At 62.8% G+C, this 21,709-nt stretch overlaps 1 protein-coding gene across 3 annotated transcripts in view; it reads left to right on the top strand.

Annotated features, from left to right (window-relative positions):
• Positions 1-20,592, top strand: part of PXDN (peroxidasin) — a 52,239-nt gene extending 31,647 nt beyond the window's left edge. For 2 of the 3 annotated variants that reach the window (XM_070428604.1, XM_070428603.1), the window contains 16 exons: positions 535-652; positions 2,222-2,391; positions 5,432-5,704; positions 6,819-6,935; positions 7,954-8,112; positions 9,042-9,154; positions 9,910-10,066; positions 11,224-11,332; positions 11,884-12,041; positions 14,317-15,820; positions 16,428-16,562; positions 17,424-17,632; positions 18,549-18,663; positions 18,839-18,971; positions 19,721-19,834; positions 20,191-20,592. In XM_070428604.1, coding sequence (XP_070284705.1) covers positions 535-652; positions 2,222-2,391; positions 5,432-5,704; positions 6,819-6,935; positions 7,954-8,112; positions 9,042-9,154; positions 9,910-10,066; positions 11,224-11,332; positions 11,884-12,041; positions 14,317-15,820; positions 16,428-16,562; positions 17,424-17,632; positions 18,549-18,663; positions 18,839-18,971; positions 19,721-19,834; positions 20,191-20,307 — 3,701 coding nt within the window. In that variant the 3' untranslated portion in view covers positions 20,308-20,592. Of the gene's footprint in view, positions 1-534; positions 653-2,221; positions 2,392-5,431; positions 5,705-6,818; positions 6,936-7,953; positions 8,113-9,041; positions 9,155-9,909; positions 10,067-11,223; positions 11,333-11,883; positions 12,042-14,316; positions 15,821-16,427; positions 16,563-17,423; positions 17,633-18,548; positions 18,664-18,838; positions 18,972-19,720; positions 19,835-20,190 lie in introns of those variants that run through there. The other variant, XM_070428606.1, reaches the window with a different exon arrangement.
• The last annotated feature ends 1,117 nt before the right edge of the window (positions 20,593-21,709 follow it).

Here is a 21,709-nt window from a genome sequence, read left to right as displayed (position 1 = left end):
GAAACGCAGACCCGCAGCGGATTGCAGGACGGTCTTCCTCCTGATCCCGAGGAGTCCAGGCTGGTCTTTTCATGGCAGCCCCGGTTTTGGCGCTAAAATGAATTTTTCGGCTCCTCCAGAGCAGTGTCATTGTTTTTCACGCATGAAAGGCAAACAGTGAGCGTGACAACCACCGGGCCTGGTGAACGTGGCTGGTGTCATGCGCTCGCGGGTAGCAGCTGCAGGTCCGCACTGCCCTCCTGCCCGCCCGCCGGCCGGTTCCTGGGCACGCGAGGCTGCTCTTTATTCCCTGAAACGCGGGGTGGGCGCAGGGAGGAGGCCGACGCCCTGAGGCCCGCGGTGGGTGAGGGCGCCTCCCGGGACGTCGGAGACGCTGCAGAGACGGCCTCCCCGCCGACCAGACCGGCTGCGCGCGGGGCGCCTGGGGCCCAGATGCCCCGGACCCTCTGAGACGCTCTGGCCGGGAGGGCGAGGTCTGGGGCCGGTTCCTCTGCGACTGAAGAACCCCCCCCCCCACCTCTCCTTGTTGCGCAGAAAGACCCCGGATCACGTCGGAGCCCCAGGACGCGGACGTCACCTTGGGGAACACCGTGTTCTTCACCTGCAGGGCCGAGGGCAACCCCAAGCCCGAGATCATCTGGCTGCGGAACAAGTGAGTGGGCGCTGGCCGGGCTGGGGGGGCAGCTCGCCATCCTGCAGGCCCCCCGTGTCTGCTCCGCTCCTGGGGACACGTGTCCAGAGAACTTTCTCATCATTAATGTCTCTCTCCCTTCTTCTCTGAAATCAATAGACGTACAAAGTAAATAAGTAAATAAATAAACGAAAGGGAGACGGACAAACTGGCCCAAGCCCTTCACATCTGTTTACAAGTGAACCAACTGATGCGAAAGTTAAAATGGCTGAGCCCCTGCCTGGCATCTGGTGCCACCTGTGCCCGCCACCTCCTCCACCTGCCCCCCCTCCCCTGAGCGCCCGCCTCCCCCGGGGGCCTGGCCGGCTTCACCTGAGCCTCTGCCTCACCTGCTGGGTCCAGTGCTTGTGGGAGGGAACGGCCACATCAGCAAGGATCCTATTTGTGGGCCCAGGTGGCTGCTGCTCCGCCCGACCATGGAGAAGGAGATGGTTTCAGTTTGGGGGCTTGTTGCAGGGAGAGCAGAGTGGGGGGGGTCAGGGAGAGGAGAGTGGGGGGCAGGGAGAGCAGAGTGGGGGGGGCAGGGAGAGGAGAGTGGGGGGCAGGGAGAGGAGAGTGAGGGGGAGGGAGAGGAGAGTGGGGGGGAGGGAGAGGAGAGTGGGGGGGGAGAGGGGGGGCAGGAAGAGCAGAGTGAGGGGGGGAGGGAGAGGAGAGTGGGGGGGAGGGAGAGAAGAGAGGGGGGCAGGGAGAGGAGAGTGGGGGGGAGAGGAGAGTGGGGGGCAGGGAGAGCAGAGTGGGGGGGGCAGGGAGAGGAGAGTGGGGGGCAGGGAGAGGAGAGTGAGGGGGAGGGAGAGGAGAGTGGGGGGGAGGGAGAGGAGAGTGGGGGGGAGAGGGGGGGAGGAAGAGCAGAGTGAGGGGGGAGGGAGAGGAGAGTGGGGGGGAGGGAGAGAAGAGAGGGGGGCAGGGAGAGGAGAGTGGGGGGGCAGGGAGAGGAGAGTGGGGGGCAGGGAGAGGAGAGTGGGGGGCAGGGAGAAGAGGGGGGCAGGGAGAGGAGAGTGGGGGGCAGGGAGAGCAGAGTGGGGGGGCAGGGAGAGGAGAGTGAGGGGTCAGGGAGAGGAGAGTGGGGGGGCAGGGCTGCAGCCTGCGGACGGGGCACCGGGTCTGTGTGCCCAGCACAGGGAGAAGCCCCCTCCCGCAGGGCTCTGCGCTGTCAGGCAGGTCATCGGCTCTCAGTAACGTCAACAGTTCTGCCCTTTGTCTGGAATGAATTTGCCAGAAACAAAGGAAAAGGTGGTTTCTGTTTCCCCCACTGAGTCCAAAGGGAGCCTCCGCTTTGAAAGGTTTAAATCTCCATGGAGAGCACGTGTGAACAATAAACAGACAGCAGGCTATTAGAGCTCCAACAGTGTAGGCACTTTTCCCAGAAGCCCACTGGGTCAGGCTGTCGGGAAAGTTCCTGGGAGGCAGCCCCCCACCCCCTCCCCCGCCCTCTAATGCGCTGGGGCCCTGGGACGCCGTGTCCACGGGTCCGGCCCCGTGGCTGGGGTCGAGCCTGAGCGGACGGACGGACGGACGGACGTGTGCTTGCAGCAACGAGCTGAGCATGAAGGCGGATTCCCGCCTGAACCTGCTGGACGACGGGACGCTGATGATCCAGAACACGCGGGAGACGGACCAGGGCGTGTACCAGTGCATGGCCAAGAACGCGGCCGGCGAGGCCAAGACGCAGGAGGTGACCCTCAGGTACTTTGGGTCTCCAGGTACGTGGATGGTCTTGCGCGTGGGGGTCCCTCCCAGGGTTGGCGTCCACCCCTCCCTCCTGCACCCCGGCTGGTGCCGCGGGAACGAGCCTCCGGTCTCTGGTTGAGGCCCCTGCCAGGGGCGCAGTCCCAGGGGAGTCAGGACCTTTGCCCTGGCCCACATGGTCCCTAGTCCAGGACGGACACTCAGTGGACAGCCCAGCTGGCAGTGCTGCGGGGCAGCGACCAGAGGGCGCTGGAGAGCTGTCACCCCCACCTCTGACCCTCCCAGTCGCCCTGGTCCTGAGGGGCAGCTGCCCTCTGTTCCCGTTTGGCAGGGGGGGGGTCCCCGTAGTGTTAAGAGTTTGGTTATTGAAAAAGAAGCCAAAATCTGGGTTTTTATGTAAAATTCCAGGTGGAAAGTGTTGGCACCGATTTAAAAAGACGGTCTTATCAGCGAGGCACAGCTGTGGCCTCGGTCCGTCTGAGTGCCCAGGTCTCGGCCCTGCTCTCCTCGTCATGTTTAACCTGAGAACTTGGGTGGGAGGAGGACTGGCCTTGGAGGACGGTCCAGCCGCCACCTGCTGAGAGGGCACAGCCGCTGGGTGCCCGTGGTCTGCGCTGCCCCCCCCCCCCACCCGCCAGGCCGGCTGTAACTGCCTCCGGGCGCTGGCCACCACCCTGGGCTCCCCCCTCAACCGCCCTAGGGTTTCCCTGGCGAGTGTATTTCCGGCGCTGTCCGCGGCCCTGCCAGTGCTCGCCGAGTGTGTCTTTGTTTAGATTCTCAGCTCTTTAAAACGGGTCTGGTGTTCGCCACCTCCCAGCCCAGGGTCTCCTTTCTTGGGAATGAAAATTCCTGGTCTCGGATTTCAGCTCAAGGGGATGCCCTGCCTCCATCACAGCCCTTGTCAAACCACTCCCACACGTGACAGGTCGCGGGGCGCCCAGCGGGCAGCTGCTGTGGGAACCTCTGGGGCTCCGGGCCCCGGGGAGGGGGGCTGCCAGCGTGAGGAACGGGGACCCACAGAACAGTGACCAGCGGGAGGCAGAGCAAAGGAGAATAAGAACGTCAGTACGGGCTCGGTTAGGCGGCCGCTGCTGAGACAGGCGTGTTTAACCACCTGTGACAGCGGTTCTCAACCTGTGGGTCGCGACCCCTTTGGCAGTCGAACGACCCTTTCACAGGGGTCGCCTGAGACCATCCTGCATATCAGATAGTTACATGACGACTCGTGACAGTAGCAACGTGACAGTGATGACGTAGCAGCGAACATGGTTTTATGGTGGGTCCCACATGAGGAGCCGTGTTTGGAGGCCGGGAGGTTGGGAACCGCTGCCTATGAGATTGTTTCTTCCTCGGGACAGTAGCCTTATTTGGGGTTCGACTCTGAGCCTGTCAGTCAGGCTCACTAAAATACTCCTGGAGGGCCTCCCGGGACCTGGGGCGAGGCCCCGGCGGAGGGAATCGGCGTGAGGCAGCCCGTCCACCTGGACCGGGGCCGGCGAGCTGTCCTACGGGCGGGACGGGGCCAGCTGCCTATTTTCCTTATAATCTGGGAACTAAGAATGGTTGTACATTTTTACAGGATTGGAAAACCTAAGAGTTGTTAGGATCCGTGGTATTTCAGGAGCCATAGTAATTATGGAAATTCAGATTTCAGTGACCGTGACTTACGTTTTACTGGAACGTAACCACACTGATTCTTTCACGAGTTGTCTGTGGCCGCGCTCTGCTGCGGGGCAGAGCTGAGCTGAGATAGCAAAGCCCGCGGAGCCCAGAACACATGCCCCCTGGTCCTTTGCAGACATGTTCCCAGGCTGTGCTGACAGTTCAAATGTTTTTATTGATTTCAGAGAGGAAGGGGGAGAGAGAGAGAGAGACATCAGTGATGAGAGAGAATCATCCTTGGCTGCCTCCTGCACGCCCCCCCCCACCCCCCCCCCCGCCGGGGATCGAGCCTGAAACCTGGGCGTGTGCCCTGACTGGTTCACAGGTTGATACCCAGCCACTGAGCCACACCGTCCGGGCCCTGGTGACAATTTATAGGAGTAATTGCAGCCTGACTCCTAAGCCTCCGGGAGTGGCAGAGGCTGTAACGCATCCCTTTAACCGGGCCCCTTTCGGGGACATGTAGGGTTTGTCCTCCAAGTCTTTTGCTATCACAGGCCCCTACCCCTTTATCCAAAACCGCTGGGCCAGGTGCCGGTTAAATTCAGAAATTTGGGAGCTTCTCTCAGAAGGGCCACTCGGCTCATCGGAAAACATCTCAGCCTCCGGTGTGAATAGTCACAGCGGAAAAATGAGGACGCGAGTGGCCACGACCTTTGTAAACAAGTGATGAGGTCATGTTGGGTCCGGGATCCTGGACGAGGGTGTCGGTCAGAAGAAATAACACAGCAGTTGAATGAGACCTTTATGTACGTGTCGTTTTTAAAAAATATTTTTGTATTGCTTTCAGAGAGGGAGGGGGAGGGAGAGAGAGAGAGAAACATCCATGATGAGAGAGAATCGTTGATTGGCTGCCTCCTGCACGCCCCCTACTGGGGATCGAGCCTGCAACCCAGGCATGTGCCCTGACGCGGAATCCAACCCGGGACCCTTCAGTCCCCAGGCTGACACTCTAGCCACGGAGCCAAATCGGCGAGGGCTGTCTCAGTGTCGTTTTAACTTGTGAAACTTATTATTGTGTATGTTCTAACTATACTTTGAAAACAGTGTTTTATACCGATAGGAACTATAGAGAGACTTAGCCAGGGTGACAGAATGGATTCAGGAAAAGCCAAAACAAGGGCTCTCCTGCCTTGTCCTGTTGGAGAAGAAATCGCCCTCCCCTCGCTCATGGGGCCCGCTCCTCACGAGACCCAAGGCAGGGGCCGCTTTTATTTTCTGTGCATTTCTTTAAAAAACAACAACAAAGACGGGAAAATAGGCGATTAAGTCGTGTTTATTTGACAGTAGCTTAGAGGTCAGTAGACAGAACGAGTCGCATGAACACAGAAAAACAAGCAGACAACGGATGCCGAACTCGAGGGATTAATTCATTGTGTTTCGTTGTGACAGCTCGACCCACTTTTGTAATCCAGCCGCAGAACACGGAGGTGCTGGTCGGGGAGAGCGTCACGCTGGAGTGCAGCGCCACAGGCCACCCGCTGCCCAGGATCGCCTGGACCCGCGGGGACCGCTCGCCCCTGCCCACCGACCCCCGCGTGAGCATCACGCCCTCGGGCGGCCTCTTCATCCAGAACGTGGCGCAGGAGGACGGCGGGGAGTACACCTGCTTCGCGTCCAACAGCCTGGACAGCATCCACGCCACGGCCTTCATCATCGTCCAGGGTGAGCGTCCGGGGACCCTCCGCCCGCAGGCCTGCCCGTGGCCCCGGTGTGCCCTCCGCCTGGTGCCCGCAGGAGGGGCCCGTCCCCAGAACCACTTTCGTGTTCACCTTCGCACTCACGCCTCCACCCGGCTGTGACTTAGAGGACGGGCTGTTTGGGGCTGTTTCCTGGCTGTGACCCACGGCACCCGGAGCTCTGGCGAGTGCGAGCCGTGGGTGACCACGTGGGGGGGGTGTGCACGCGTGTGCACAGGCATATTAATCAGGAAGTCCTCGCACATTTTGGAATTTCCCAGGGTTGATTCTTGGACACAGGAGGCCCGGAGTTTTAAGATGTGTGCTATGCGTTTCCAAATTCCTTGGCCCAATACTGAATTTATCAGTGTTTGCTGTTTGTTGTTGTTCATCCTCACCCAAGGCTACTTTTTCCCATTGATTTTAGAGAGAGGAAGGGGAGGGGAGGGGAGGGGAAGGGAGAGAAACATGGATGTGAGAGAGACACATCAATGGTTGCCTGCCACACGCACCCCCACGGGGCCGGGGAACCTGCCACCGCGGTACCTGCCCTTGACCAGAAATCGAACCCGTCACCTTTGCTGCACAAGCCGACGCTCTAACCACTGAGCCACTGGCCGGGGCTGAGTCTATTCATTTTTACATAAATTGCAAAGCGGGGTGTTTGCTGGAGCCCTCGGACAAAATAGAAATGGGAATAAGAGAGAAAGGAGTCCTTTCCCTGCTCCTCTGTCCGCCCACTTTCCCCGCCTCCACGGAAACCACCGTGAGGTTTGCTAACCTCCTTCTGGCACCTTCTCTGGGCAGGTGCCTGTGGTCATTTGGTGGCGACGTCCTTCGTTGTGGCTGATACTTTTATAAAAGTGGAATCACAGGGGGACACACTGTTGTTACGTTTTTTTCAATAATAACAGACCAGCTCCTGCCCTGGGCTTCCCTGCTCTTCACCCCAGTGTCTTCCTTACCTGCTCAGGCCGGGCCGCCGGCAGCAGGCATCCTGTCCTGTCACTCAGGGCGGCCCCGCCCTGGGAGGCCTCCCCGTCTGCCGTCTCCTCAGGGAAGCTGTCTTCTCACCGCGTGTCCCATCTCGCCCCCGGCAGCTCTCCCTCAGTTCACCGTGACCCCGCAGGACAGAGCTGTGATCGAGGGTCAGACCGTTGACTTCCAGTGCGAGGCCAAGGGGTACCCGCAGCCCGTCATCGCCTGGACGAAAGGAGGTAGGGCGCACACCTGGTCCCCAGCCGTCAGCACCGCCCTCCCTCAGAACACCGAGTCCGAAGCCAGCTGTGTCTTTCTCTGGCCCCCAAGCCCCAGGCTTCTGAGCGGGGCTGAGCGCTGGGTGACCCCGACATGGCCCGGGGGTCTTGCCTTTAATACACACTAATTAGGGTTGAATGAAATTTAATTCAGGGAAGATGAGCTGGAAGACAAGTAGTGGAATGAATATATATTTTTAAAGTTTTGCTCTCAGCTTAGTCCCAGAGTTCTGCCACTTCCCGTCCTGTACTGCGTGTTGGTTGCGTGGATTCTCGCCCTCGGTCTCCCGCTGGCCCAGGGCTGATGGCAGCCACGTGCCTTGAGGAGGCAGGGGCTTTCCTCAGGGCTGACGGCAGCCGCCTGGGGGCGGGGGGGGGGGGGGGCTGAGCCGATGCTGCTGGACCTTCACAGCCTGTCCTGGACTCCAGGGGGGTGACCTGGAGAACCAACTGGTGGCCTCCATCCATCCCTTCGTCCAGAGGGGCCCTTCCCAGGGGTTCCCGGGGCCTCCCTGCTCTCGGGCAGACAAGCCTCAGCCCCAGGTGAGGTGAGAGGACCTTGCTGGGGGTCCAGCACCTGCTCAGGTCTGTCCTGTGACATGCAGCACGGGACCAGCCTCTTCCCGGGACCCAAGCCGGTGTGCACGCCACCCGAGTCCCCTGCCGTCCTGGCTCCTGCCTGCGTAGCTCTTGTCTCTGGCTCCACCCTCCGGGGACCCTCACGGGAGCAGGGAGCGTGTTCTGTTTACCCCTGACCGGGCTGCATGAGCCGGTGCCTCCACACCGCCCAGGCGGGTCAGGGTGTTTGGGGGAAGGAACCGATTGCTGACCGAGGGCCAGACGATGACCCTGGGCCCTAATCGGGCCAAGACGCGCCTGCGATCCTTTGATTTTCTCTAAGTCCTGCTCCACCTGTAACTAATATGTCCCCCTCACCCCCCACCGTGTCCCCGTGACCGACTGGCGCCTCGCCCTTCAGGGAGCCAGCTGTCTGTGGACAGGCGGCACCTGGTGCTGTCGTCGGGGACGCTCCGCATCTCGGCCGTCGCCCTCCATGACCAGGGCCAGTACGAGTGCCAGGCCGTCAACATCATTGGCTCCCAGAGAGTCGTGGCCCAGCTGACCGTGCAGCCCCGAGGTAGGCGCGGGGTGCTGCCCGGCGGGCGTGGCGGCGAGGGGGGACCCTACCCGTGGCCGTGGCCGCAGGCAGACGCGCGGGAGGCCAGGCTCCTGCACTGGATTCACGTCACTCATGACCCACAGCCACCTCTACCTGATTTGAACAACTGACCCTTGACCCTGGGTTCCCGAGGGGACTGTGTCACATGCAGCTCGTTAAGTCTTGCCCTGTAGCCTGCGATAACGGGTATTTTCAATGGTGCTTGTACTGCCCTCTGATGGGCCGACTTGTCACAGTAATGACCCTTTTCCCTGGCTGATGGTGTCACTCTGAACCAGGGTCGGTGGGAGCAGCCTTTCCTGGTTATTGCAGCGGCGCTGGGTCTGGTGGCCCGACCGTGTCCTGGAGTCACAATTCTGTTTCCTGTTTGCACCCCACTAGAGCCTGTCAGGGTCCCCCGTGTTCTCTGTACTCAGAAGGACCTGGTCTCCTGGTGCCTCTAGAAAGGCTCAGGGCAGATGGAGCAGGTGCAGAGCCCAGCCTGCAGGTGCAGACGTGGGGCCCGGGCCTTCTCTGAGGCTGGGCTGGCTCTGGGTTTCGGGGTTTGCCTCGCTCAGTCCTGACCGGCCAGGACTCTGGGCGGCCTGTTGGGTGAGAAGTTGGGTGAGGACTCCTGAGAGGCCGCCAGGCCCTCACAACCTCACCCGCGGGTGCCTTCCCGCTCATCGGGGTCTCGGGGGCTGGGGTGCAGGGCCTTGGACAGACGGGAGCTCCGTCAGCCTTGCAGGCTGCTCGTGGGTGGGGACATCTCGGTCCCTCCAGCCCCTCCTCTCTGTGCAGACACCCCAAGAGTTGACGGGTGGCCGGCCGAGTTCTCGGTGCCCTGGGCCGGCGCTGACGGAGGGAGGGCGGGGGTTCAAGGTGTCAGCTGTGCTCCTTCCTTCCAGTCACCCCGGTGTTCAGCAGCGTCCCCAGCGACCAGACGGCGGAGGTGGGCTCCAACGTGCAGCTGCCGTGCAGCTCGCAGGGCGAGCCCGAGCCCACCATCACCTGGAACAAGGTACCGCGGCGGGCAGGTGCGCGGGGGGGCGGGGGGACGGCGGGGTAACCCCCACAGCAGGGGAAACCTCCAGATCGTGGGCCCAAGGGGAAGATGTGCCGCCGTCCTCAGTAATAAAACCAAAGGAGACGACAGCCTGGGGCCGCCCCCTTCTCACAGCCTCGCGGCACCAGAGCAGAAAACCTTCCTGTTAGACGCTTGACCCCACAGTCAGCAGGGAAGGTTCATTGGGTTTTATTTCCCTCTTGTTTTTATGAAGCCCCATAAGAAACGCAGCAGAGTTGAAACATACAATCAAGTGCTTAAAAGGCGGGGTGTCCGGGGGACGGGTGGGCCAGTGGGCGTTGTGTGCCCGTCCTCGCTTCCTCTCTCGGCTGGGGTGTCGCTGTCCCAGGAGGCAGTGCCCAGGCCTTCTCCCTCCCAGGTGCCCGAGTTCATGCTCCTCACTGCAGTCTGTCCCACGGGGGCTGCTTTTGGGCCCCCACCCCCACCCCCCACCCCCACCTCATCCTGGAAAATCCCAGGGTTGTGGCTTCCGTCCGATCTCCCCTGGACCTAGGCGGGCACATCAGACAGTTCACCCCATGGAAGCCGTACTGGGCGGATCAGATTCATCTCCTCTCTCCGATGATGGGTGAACCTGCCCTCGGGCTCCTGACGTGTCCACCTGTGAGGCCGACGATGGCCCCTCACCACCTGCAGTGAGCAACACGGCTCCGCAGTCTCATTCCTGTGACGTCCCCCGTTTGCTCCAGGATGGGGTCCAGGTGACAGAAAGCGGGAAGTTTCACATCAGCCCTGAGGGGTTCCTGACCATCCACGACGTGGGGACCGCGGACGCTGGCCGCTACGAGTGTGTGGCGCGGAACACCATCGGGCAGGCCTCGGTCAGCATGGTGCTCAGCGTCAGCGGTAGGTGGCCCGACCCCTGGGGCTGGCAGACACCCCACCTGCATGGGTTCAGGCCGCGGGAGGAAGGTGCCGGCTCCCAGCACAAGGCCGGGCCATGGGGGTGTTAGAAGGTGGCGTGTTGCCCTGACCGGTCTGGCTCAGTGGATAGAGCGTCGGCCTGCGGACTGGAGGGTCCCAGGTTCGATTCCGGTCAAGGGCATGTACCTTGGTTGCGGGCACATCCCCAGTGGGGAGTGTGCAGGAGGCAGCTGATGGATGTTTCTCTCTCATCGGTATTTCTGACTCTATTCCCCTCTCCCTTCCTCTTTGTAAAAAATCAATAAAATACATTTTTTTTTAAAAAAGAAGGTGGCGTGTCCACACCCCTCGTTTGCAGGGAGGCCACAGGGCGCCCTCGGGGGGTGGCAGGGCCCGGCGGCTTGAGCCCCTCCTGCCCGCGAGGCTGCGGTGTCTGACTCGCTTGGCGGAGCCTCCCTGCCCTTGGTTTGGTGGTGGGTTCAGCGTCATCCAAACCCCTTCAGATCCGACAGTGTGTCATCACTTGGCAAAACTTCGGTGCTGTTATTGCCCCATTCTTACCCCCCAGAGCTCAGGAGACAGGGCTGCTCTCTGTTCCCAGGGCGTGAACGTCCCGAGCGTCTTCAACACAAACCTCTTCGTCATCCCTGAAGCAGCGGCCCGGCTCCCTGAGCTCCGGGGGTTAGAGAATGCCTCCCCGGCCAGCCAGTGTGTGACATGATAGCTACAGTTTCCCTGTTCCTTTAGACCAGGGGTGGGGAACGTTTTTCTGCCGAGGGCCATGGGGATATCTGTAACATCATTCGCAGGCCACACAAAATTGTCAGCTTAAAAACGAGCATGCTTTAATTGGTCATTCGATTCACTCAACCCTAGCCCCCGCAGGGCCAGACCAAAGGATTTCTCGGGCCCCGTGCAGCCTGTGGGCCGGACACTCCACCCCTGGCCTAGAGGGTGTGGCGTGACTTCAAAAATGAAAAGTCTGTAATTTCCGTTCTGTTTGAAAGCAGCTTCCAGTAGAGTTGGTGATGAAGTGAGTTGAGCTCTGGAGCCGTGTGCCTCTGTCTTGATGATGTAGCGTCTAGACGCCCAGTAATTCTTCTAGGGCCCTGGTAACTCGCGGCTCCATGTTCTCCTAGTGCCTGACGTCAGCCGAAACGGGGACCCGTTCGTGGCCACGTCCATCGTGGAGGCGATCGCAACGGTCGACAGGGCCATAAACTCCACGCGGACACACCTGTTTGACAGGTAGGGCGCGATCTGGCCCGCCTCCCTGAGCTCGGGGCCGGGGGACGGATTCGGGCCATTCTGGTCCAGGGTGGACCAGTTGCCTCATCGGAGAAAACCTTTCGCTTGAAAACCATCCACAAGGTTGGCATCCGCTCCCCGGGGGTTAGGACAACAGGCTCGTCCTTTCCAAGTAGAGCCTGGGGCATGATTCACAAGTCAAACATTTCTTTAAAATGGCAACACGGGCCTTTGGCTTGTTGCTAAACGGTTTGGCAAAAACAACGCATTTCACAAGCCATTAGGGACGTGTTCCCGTTGGCCAATTCCGAGGTGTTTTTTCTGTGTCTGCATTGAAGTCGAATGTTGCTGTTTTCTCCCTGGAACTAATGAACTGTTCGTGTTTGGTTTCTCTTGGTTTTGTTTTTCTCTTGCCTTCCACCCGGGATCAGGCAGGTACGGTTCGCCCCTAGAGCAGTAGCTACGGCAGCAGAAGCCGCAGTTCTGTCGTTGGGTGCCGGTGATTTCTGTCTCTGACTATCCCCTCTTCCCTCCTGCCCCGACTGCGCCAGCCGTCCACGCTCCCCTAACGACCTGCTGGCCCTGTTCCGCTACCCGAGGGACCCGTACACCGTGGAGCAGGCGCGCGCCGGCGAGATATTCGAGCGGACGCTGCAGCTGATCCAGGAGCACGTGCAGGGCGGCCTCATGGTCGACCTCAACGGAACCAGTCAGTACCCAGGCTCCTCCCTGCAGGTCCCACCTCGGGTAACAGGGACCCTCTGGGATGTGAGCTGGGCGGTCCCTGCCCACTGGCTGTGACCCAAGGTCCCCGGGCACCGGAGGTTTGAGGGAGAACTTTGCAGGACAGCTGCTGTGTAGGTGGCGCTGTGTCCATGCGGTTGTCGGGAAGGGTGTGTGTGGAGCTCCCGCCTCTGTCCTGGTGATGATGGGTGGCATGGGGTGACTGCCACCCTGTCCCTGTGCCCCTGGCATGTGGCATTGCCCATCAGTGACAGGTGCCTGTGCCAGGCAGGAGTGCCAGTGGTGCTGTTGGATGGTGGTGACCCGGGTTTTACTGTGCAACAGCCTCACTCTCACCAGCAGATGTTTGTTCAGGGTTGTGCTGCTGGGAATAGTCCCGCAAGCAGCTGACCTGAGAACGCGGTGCCAGGTGATTCAAGATCCTCTGCTTCCCGGCTTTTCAGTGGTTTCTACCTCGTCTTTGAGGAGCGTCTTTTGCCATCAGGACAAAAGCGTTACTCGGGACTGAACGCTATTCCTAAGGACAAGTGCGCGCGGTGAGGGAAGGCCTGCCACCCTGGGACCAGTCCGAGCCCAGTGTCCTGGCGGCCGGCTGTGTGCAGGTGCCTCCTGCTTCTCCATCCTGGGGCCCCGGCCCCTCAGGGTCATTTCCACTGGTCTCTAGGCGACCGCCAGCCTCCGCTCCCAGCACCTGGAGAAGCGTCAGAACCCGGCCATTCTGCCAAGTCTCTGCCGGGCACTCGCTGCCGACGGTCAGGGACGGGGCTGGGCAGGGGTGTCTGGAACGATCCTGGAGGGAGGTGGCCGTTGGGGACCAGGTGCCCTGGTGAGAGAGTGCGTCCCGTGTGAAGGCAGAGGTGACCGTCACTCAGCCTGGCTGTGGTGGACGCTCACACAGGTGTCCACCTGAGACGTTAACCTGCAGGCCTGCCTGTGTCCTGGTTCTGTGGCCCTGGGGGTGGTACCTCGTGGGGAACAGACTGATTTTCCCCAATAACAGCACCTTCCAGGCACGGTCCCGCCCTGAAGCGGTCGCTTGTCCACCCCTTAGTCTTGGATACTAACCTTTCTCAGTTGGCAGTTCCCCCCGTACCCAGTGGTCTGCACTCGGAGGTCACTTTTATTTCTGACGGGAACTGGCCTAAAGGGCGCGGCTGAAATGGCAGTTGGCAGCCTCCTTTCGCAGACGTGCTGCCTGCATCTGCAGACGGGTCTGCGTGTTATCGGTGAACGTCCAGACGCTCTGGTCCAAGTTCAGGGGCTGCTGTGTCTGCGTCCACCCGGTGCTGGCTGGCGCCCGCCCTCGGCTTGGCCCCGGGTCCCTGCAGTGGGGCCGGCCTGGGAGGCAGCCCAGGAGCTGCCGCTGACCCGGCGGCCCCCGCTGCAGGCAGAGGGGCTGCACAGGGAGGCGCCTTGGGCCCTGGTGACGTGGGTGGAAGCAGGTGTTCGGTGTTCAGGGCTGAGAATGGAGAGATTTCAGGGGGACTGTGAGTGAGGCAGGCGTAGCGGTGTCCCTGCTGATCTCGGGAAGCGCGCCCACCAAGCCTTCTGTCCGGGTGAGCGTGGCCCTGGGCGGCTGGATCCCAGTGTCACATCCCCGGCGAAGCGCTCGTGTCCCTGATGCTTCTCCCGGCCTGTGGGGTTTCCTCCCGCCGGTTCCTCACCGCATCCATGTGGGGGTTTCGAACGCGGCCCTACAACTAGGAGTCTGTGTGTGTCAAGTGTATGAGACTGCGCCTGGTCCGAGAGATGCTTGAAAGAGGATGCGCTGGTGACTGAGATCTGGGTGCCGGCCAGTGTTGGGGAGCGCAGGTGCCGCTGTGAGCGCTCGAGAGGGGAGCTGTTCTGCTGGCCTGCGCGTGCCCGCCTAGTGCCTGAGCGCGCGCCCCTGGTGCCTGAGCGCACCCCCCTGCGTGCCTGAGCGCGTCCCCCCCCCCCCCCCCCCCCGTGCCTGAGCGCGCGCCCCCCGGTGCCTGAGCGCGCGCCCCCCCTGGTGCCTGCGTGCGCCCCCCTGCGCGCCTGCCCCTGTGAGCCTGAGCGTGCGCCCCTGTGCGTGCGTGCACGCATCTGTTGGTATGTGCTGGCGGGCGGAGCTGTTCCTCGGCCTGGAGCATGCCGGGTGGTGGAGGTGGGAAACCCTCAGGGAGGGCGGTTCCCGCGCCCCCCGCCCCCCCAAGCACTGAGGGCCCGGAGTCCGTCCGCGGACGTCAGGCGCACACGCCGTCCGTCCTCCCCCGCAGGCTACCACTACAACGACCTGGTGTCCCCGCAGTACCTGAGCCTCATCGCCAACCTGTCGGGCTGCACGGCGCACCGGCGCGTGAACAACTGCTCGGACATGTGCTTCCACCAGAAGTACCGCACGCACGACGGCACCTGCAACAACCTGCAGCACCCGATGTGGGGCGCCTCGCTGACGGCCTTCGAGCGCCTGCTCAAGTCCGTGTACGAGAACGGCTTCAACACGCCGCGCGGCGTGACGCCGGGGCGGCTCTACCACGGGCACGCGCTCCCCATGCCGCGCCTGGTGTCCACCACGCTCATCGGCACCGAGGCCATCACGCCGGACGCGCAGTTCACGCACATGCTCATGCAGTGGGGCCAGTTCCTGGACCACGACCTGGACTCCACGGTGGTGGCGCTGAGCCAGGCGCGCTTCTCGGACGGGCAGCACTGCAGCTCCGCCTGCAGCAACGACCCGCCCTGCTTCTCGCTCGCCATCCCGCCCAACGACCCGCGCGTGCGCAACGGCGCGCGCTGCATGTTCTTCGTGCGCTCCAGCCCCGTGTGCGGCAGCGGCATGACCTCGCTGCTCATGAACTCCGTGTACCCGCGCGAGCAGATCAACCAGCTCACCTCCTACATCGACGCCTCCAACGTCTACGGGAGCTCGGAGCACGAGGCGCGCGCCGTGCGCGACCTGGCCAGCCAGCGCGGGCTGCTGCGCCAGGGGATCGTGCAGCGCTCGGGGAAGCCGCTGCTGCCCTTCGCCGCGGGGCCGCCCACCGAGTGCATGCGGGACGAGAGCGAGAGCCCCATCCCCTGCTTCCTGGCCGGCGACCACCGCGCCAACGAGCAGCTGGGCCTCACCAGCATGCACACGCTCTGGTTCCGCGAGCACAACCGCGTGGCCGCCGAGCTGCTGGCACTGAACCCGCACTGGGACGGCGACACGCTGTACCACGAGGCCCGCAAGATCGTGGGCGCGCAGATGCAGCACATCACCTACCAGCACTGGCTGCCCAAGGTGCTGGGCGAGGTGGGCGTGAAGATGCTGGGCGAGTACCGCGGCTACGACCCCGGCGTCAACGCCGGCATCTTCAACGCCTTCGCCACGGCCGCCTTCCGCTTCGGCCACACGCTCATCAACCCGCTGCTCTACCGGCTGGACGAGGCCTTCCAGCCCAGCGCGCAGGGCCACGTGCCGCTGCACAAGGCCTTCTTCTCGCCCTTCCGCATCGTCAACGAGGGCGGCATCGACCCGCTGCTGCGCGGCCTGTTCGGCGCGGCGGGGAAGATGCGGGTGCCCTCGCAGCTGCTGAACACGGAGCTCACGGAGCGCCTGTTCTCCATGGCGCACACGGTGGCGCTGGACCTGGCGGCCATCAACATCCAGCGCGGCCGCGACCACGGCATCCCGCCCTACCACGACTTCCGCGTCTACTGCAACCTGTCGGCCGCGCACACCTTCGAGGACCTCAAGAACGAGATCCAGGACCCCGAGGTCCGGGAGAAGCTGCGCCGGTGAGTGCGCCCCCCGGGGCGGGGCCGCTTTTATTTTTATTTATTTACTTCTTTTCACTTTTTTCCACCTTTTTCTGTTTGTTAATCCTCACACGAGGATATTTTTCTATTGGTTTTTTTTTTTTTTTTTTTAGAGAGAGAGTGGGAAGGAGAGAGAGAGGCAGAGAGAAACATCCATGTGAGAGAGAATCATGGATCGGCTGCCTCCTGCAGGCCCCCCACTGGGGATCGAGCCCACAACCCGGGCCTGTGCCCTGACCTCCTGGGTCATAGGTCGACGCTCACCACTGAGCCACGCCGGCCGGACAGTTATTGTATTGTTTTCCATACAAACAGGGTAAACCTTCTCCTGCCCCGCCCTCTAGACAAACAAGGAGGAGGCGGGGTTAGGAAAAGCACGAGGAAGATGCTTTAAAGCAGTGGTTCTCAACCTTCCTAATGCCGCGACCCACAGGCTCAGAACCGCTGCTTTAAAGGAAGACGTTTCGTCTTTAAGGGACGGTCTGAGTAACGCGCGCTCGTGATGGGAAGGGGCTTTCCTGTCCGTGTTTGCGGTGCTGTCCCCGATGAGCCGTTCAGCCCATTTCGGGCCTCCCTTGTCGTCTAGGTTGTACGGGTCCCCCCTCAACATCGACCTGTTCCCGGCCCTCATGGTGGAGGACCTGGTGCCGGGCAGCCGCCTGGGGCCCACGCTCATGTGCCTGCTCAGCACGCAGTTCCAGCGCCTGCGGGACGGGGACAGGTGAGCGCGAGGCGAAGAGGGGGGCCGGGCTTCGGGCACCTTCGGGGACTCGGGGGAGAGGAACCGTGGGCAGCGGCCCTGTGTCCACGCCACGTGCTGGGAGTGAAGGCGGCGTCGCGCCTGGTGCTGTCTGTGTGGGTTTTTAATAGACTTCTTTTTACTGATTTCAGAGAGGAAGGGAGAGGGGGAGCGAGAGAAACATCAGTGATGAGAGAGAGTCATGGGTCGGCTGCCCCCTGCACGCACCCTACTGGGGATTGAGCCTGCAACCTGGGCATGTGCCCTGACGGGAATCGAACCCGGGACCTCTTGGTCCACAGGACGACACTCAACCCCCTGAGCCGTGCCAGCCGGGCTGTGCTGTTCATTGGTGACCACGCCCGGCCGCTGGCCCATCACGCGCAGCAGGATGAGCCCTACCCGGCTCAGCCGCCTTCCCTCCCCGTGGCTGGTGAGCGGGTTTCTGTCCCTCGAAGTGCAGTCTGCCGGTTAAACCGCGCCGGGTGCCGAGCCGCTGGAGCTCCGGGCGGGATCGCGAGGTGCTGCGTGGTCACTTGGTCAGTCGGCTCAGCAGGGGGCAGGCGGTCCCTCCTGTCGCCGAGCCGTCCGGCCGGGGCCACGGGCCGTGTGACGCAGCCGAAGGGGCCTGTGCGGCCTGGCCCGGTGCCCGCCTCTGGGTCTTTACTCCGTTGTCTTGCTTTGTTTCGAGCGGGAAGTGTGAGCCGTGTGTTGTCCACCGTCAAGTGGCCCCGGTTAAAACCAGTGGCGTCTGCCTTGTTGGGGGCGGAGTAGAGGCTGCTGAGCTCGGTTGCTGTGGTTTGAGTCCAGGTTTCCCCATCTCGTTCTCCTCCCGGGACTCAGGCTGTGGTACGAGAACCCTGGGGTGTTCTCGCCGGCCCAGCTGACGCAGATCAAGCAGACGTCGCTGGCCAGGATCCTGTGCGACAACGCCGACAACATCACGCGTGTGCAGAGGGACGTGTTCCGGGTGGCGGAGTACCCCCACGGCTACAGCAGCTGCGACGACATCCCCAGGGTGGACCTGAGGGTCTGGCAGGACTGCTGTGAAGGTAACGCCCAGCCCTCGCGCCGGCGTGGTGGGCGCCGCGCTCTCTGCCCGTGACGGGAGACAGCACGCCAGCTGGCGGACGGCGGTGCCAGCAGAGGGGTGACGGGGAGCAGGCGCGGCTGCGCCCTCCGGCTTGGGCGTGTCTGTGCCGAGGCTTCCGAGGGACCTAAACAAGTCCCGGTGGAGGATTTTCAATGCGGGTCGTGTTTAGCACGACGGCTCGTGCGACAGCATCTCTGTGCCTCCTTCAGGTTCATCAGTCGTTCAGTTTTACCTCATGTTCCATGTGTTGCTCTTCTTGTGTGTGTACAGGTGTCTGCACGCTCTGTTTATTTTTTTAAGTATATTTTCATTGATTTCAGAGAGGAAGGGAGAGGGAGAGAAACATCAATGATGAGAAAGAATCATGATCGGCTGCCCCCTGCACGCCCCACACTGGGGATGGAGCCCACAACCCGGGCTCATAGGCCGATGCTAACCCCTGAGCCACACCAGCCGGGCTGTGCGTGTGTTTTATGTAAATATTACGTTCCTCGGTGGTGGAGGAAGCTGTAGGTGTCGTGCTGCCCCTCAATCATTCACTCAAGTTTTTAGGCCCCAAACCGGGAGATTCTGCGCGGACAGAGCCTTGTTTGCCGCCCAGGGCCACGGGCTCCCTTCCCGCTGTTTGTCACCGCTCACGGCAGCGTCCTGGTCTGACCCCCGGTCGGTCTTTCCGTGGCACCTCCCTCCGCGGACCTCTCTCCGACCAGACGCAGCCCTGCCCGGGCCTGAGGCTCTGCAGCGAGCAGGGCTGTCGCCAGGCCCCCGCGGCCGTGAGGAGCGGGATTCGTCCCAGGCCAGCGAGCGCGGGACCAGACGCACTGACTTTGTCCCGAAGTCGGAGCTGCTCGCAGCTAACCCTCCCCCCTCCCTAGACTGCAGGACCCGGGGCCAGTTCAGCGCCTTCTCCTACCATTTCCGAGGCCGCCGGTCCCTTGACTTCAGTTACCGGGAGGGCGAGCCCCCCACGGAAGCAGAGAAGACACTGAGGTACGGCGTCCCCGAGGGTCAGACTGTCCACACCTCGGGCCGGCCCGGGCCCTGGGCAGGGACATCCCACCAGCCGCCGGCTGGGTCTTGGGCCCCAGACAGCCCAGCTGCCCTGGGGCCTGTGTGTGAGTGTGTGCGACGCCTCCTGTCTGCTTCCCCGTCTCCCCTCCTGCAGCGCCGGGAATCCCGGCCAGCGCCCCAGGAACGCCACGGCTGCCTCCTCTGAGCACCCCCAGGCCCTGGGGCCCAGCGACTTCCGGGACTTCGTGCTGGAGATGCAGCAGACCATCACGGACCTCCGGACACAGGTGCCACCCCGCCATCCCCCCTCTTAGCTCGCGTCTCCCACAGACTCATCTCTGACCCCGGTGTGAACTCTGCAATGCCCCTTACCTGGGGCCAGGGGTCACTGCCTGCTGGCTCTTCTCCTGGCTTGTCCCGGGCTGGCCACACTGAGTCCCTCGGTTTCCGGGCGATCAGGACCCTCAGTGGGACCCAGGCTCCCAGGCAGGGCCTTGGGGTGACCCCAGTTACCCAGGCAGGACTCGGGGTGACCCCAGGCTCCCAGGCAGGGCTTGGGGTGACCCCAGGCTCCCAGGGCAGGGCCTTGGGGTGACCCCAGTTACCCAGGCAGGGCTCGGGGTGACCCCAGGCTCCCAGGGCAGGGCCTTGGGGGCCCCAGGCTCCCAGGTAGGGCCTCCTTCCCAGGGCCCACAGCTGCACCAGCCTGGCTGTAGGCCCCACATCCCCCTCCTCCTCCACCTGTGAGACCGGAGTGCCTGAGGCCTGGCAACTTGGGGGCTTCAGCCTCCCCCTGAAGCTTCGTTCTTAGGAACCACTAACATTCAGGCGTGGGCACGGCCACCGGAGGCGAAGCGGGCAGGGCCGTCCCAGAGCTCTGGGAAAAGCCATCAGCTGTCAGGGGAGCTGTTTGAGCCCCAGAACATCCTGCAGAGATGTGCCTGCGTCCCTGCCCGTCGCGAGGCGCCGTGTCCCGGGGCGGGCAGGGCAAGGGCCACACTCCCGTGGACTGACCGCGCACACGTTGGCTTTGCAGATAAAGAAACTTGAGACTCGGCTCAGCACAGCCGAGTGCACCGACGTGGATGGCGAGCCCCACGCGGATGGCGCCCGGTGGAAGCGAGACGCCTGCACCGTCTGTGAATGCCGCGTGAGTACAGCTCTGTCTCGGGGACCCAGGGCCTGGGCCACGGACTCGGCTGCAGAGTCCTGAGCCCCAGTGGGCGGCCGGGTGGTCAGCGAGGCCTTGCTCACCGGTGGGGTCTCCTCCCTCTTCCCTGGGCAGCCAGGGGGGTGCACACTTGCAGGGACAGTGGGCAGGCGCTGGGTCCTTTGTGGCCGGGGTCGGGCTGCAGCTGGGCCGGGCAGGAAGCTCTGGGAAGACCACTGGGGGACAGGAAGAGCCGAAGAGGTCAGACCCGGCACAGTCTGGAACACGGGGGGAAGCGGGTGTGATGCTCGGGGGTCGTCCCCGGAACTGACCGGTCTGGCGCCACCTCCCTCCAGGACGGGCAGATCACCTGCTTCGTGGAAGCCTGCCAGCCCGCCGACTGCCCGGCACCCGTGAGGATCGAGGGCGCCTGCTGCCCGGTCTGCCTGAGGGAACCCCCCGGAGCGCAGTAGACCCCTCGCGCTCCTCGCAGCTCCACCAGCGTCCCCCCTGGTCCCCCGGCCGGTGCAGGGAGCGCGGACTGGCGGGCGCCGAGGACGTGCACGGCTCACGGCCAAACCCGGGGCGTCTCGGACGCCGCACAGGGGCTCAGACTGGAGCGTCCACGGAGCCGGAGACCACGCAGTGGACACGCGGGTGGGAACAGACACGAGTCCTAACTTCATGTTAGATTCTCAGGTTTTTATTTAATTTTTTTAATGAAAAAGTGGTGCTACTATTAAACCGCAGTTAAGTCATTTAGGCTCCCGGAGTGATGTCCCCCATCCCACCGCTTCCTCTCGACGGAGAGCCGCTCCGCGTGGCCCAGGACGGGGCCCGTGGACCCGCCGCCGGAAGGCACGCACGTTTCAAGAGAACGTCAGCGTTTGGCAGGCGGGACAGTCCCTCCGCAGCCTGTCCAGGTGGCACAGGCGCCTGGCCCGGAGCCCCGATCCCTTCCCGGGCCTCTGCCATGGTCCACGCACACCAGCAACTCCTCACGGCAGCTCCCGCTCCACACGCGCACCTGCGGCTTCTCCACTCCCGTCCCCCGTGCCTGAGGCTGCCAGCCGCTTAGAAACAGGCCTGTTTTCCCTAGAACCCTGCTGCCCGGTGGTGGGCCAGGTGTGAAACCCCCTTCACGGTGGCCATGCCCGGCTCTCGCTCCCCAGGCCGCTCCCGGCCGCCGCACGGAGGGACGGCCTCCTCCCTGACTCAGCTGTGAGTGCCTTAGAGACGACGCCCGTACCTCACCCGATTTCCAAGCGCCGAGTGTGTGAAAGCCGACCCGGGTGTCCAGTGTTCGATGCGGCAGAGAAATCGTTGCCACTGTGCAGGCCTTTAGGATTCAGTGAAAAGCACTTCGTACCTCATGGCCACGCTCGCCTTAAGTGACCAAACCCTCCTATTCTGTCTGAATGCGGAGATCTGTGTTCTGGGACGCGTGGGGGCGAGGCTCGCAGCGTCCCGCAGGCAGTGGGCAGTTTCAGAGCTGGTTCCGGTCCAGGGTGGGCCGCAGGCTGCCACGTCCCTGGGGGATGGGGTGGGGGGGCAGCGGACATCCCCGCGGGAGCGTAGTCAAAGCTGTAAACGCGGCCGGCTTGACCTCTCGGCCGAGGGTCGGGAGTGGCAGGGAACAGCTGGCCCTGTGGCTCAGGACATGGGCTTCCTTTGAAATATCAAGCCAGATGGAGTCAGGACCTGGGACCAGTGTCTGTAACGAGAAGGAGGAAGCTTGGTTTGGAAGGTGGATGGTTCTGTAAGTTGCTCGGTGTCAGGCGGCGGCAGACCGTCCGTGAGGGTGTTGGCGCCTCGAGGGTTGCCTGTGGTTTCGTGGCAGAGGTGACAGGCACGTGAATCGGGGGAGGTCGGCCC

The sequence above is a fragment of the Myotis yumanensis genome, unplaced genomic scaffold (genome assembly GCF_028538775.1).
Source record: "Myotis yumanensis isolate MYYU_CA2020_CCGP unplaced genomic scaffold, mMyoYum1.0.hap1 SCAF_11, whole genome shotgun sequence".
NCBI lineage: Eukaryota > Metazoa > Chordata > Mammalia > Chiroptera > Vespertilionidae > Myotis > Myotis yumanensis.
This window is presented reverse-complemented; position numbering and strand designations above follow the sequence as displayed.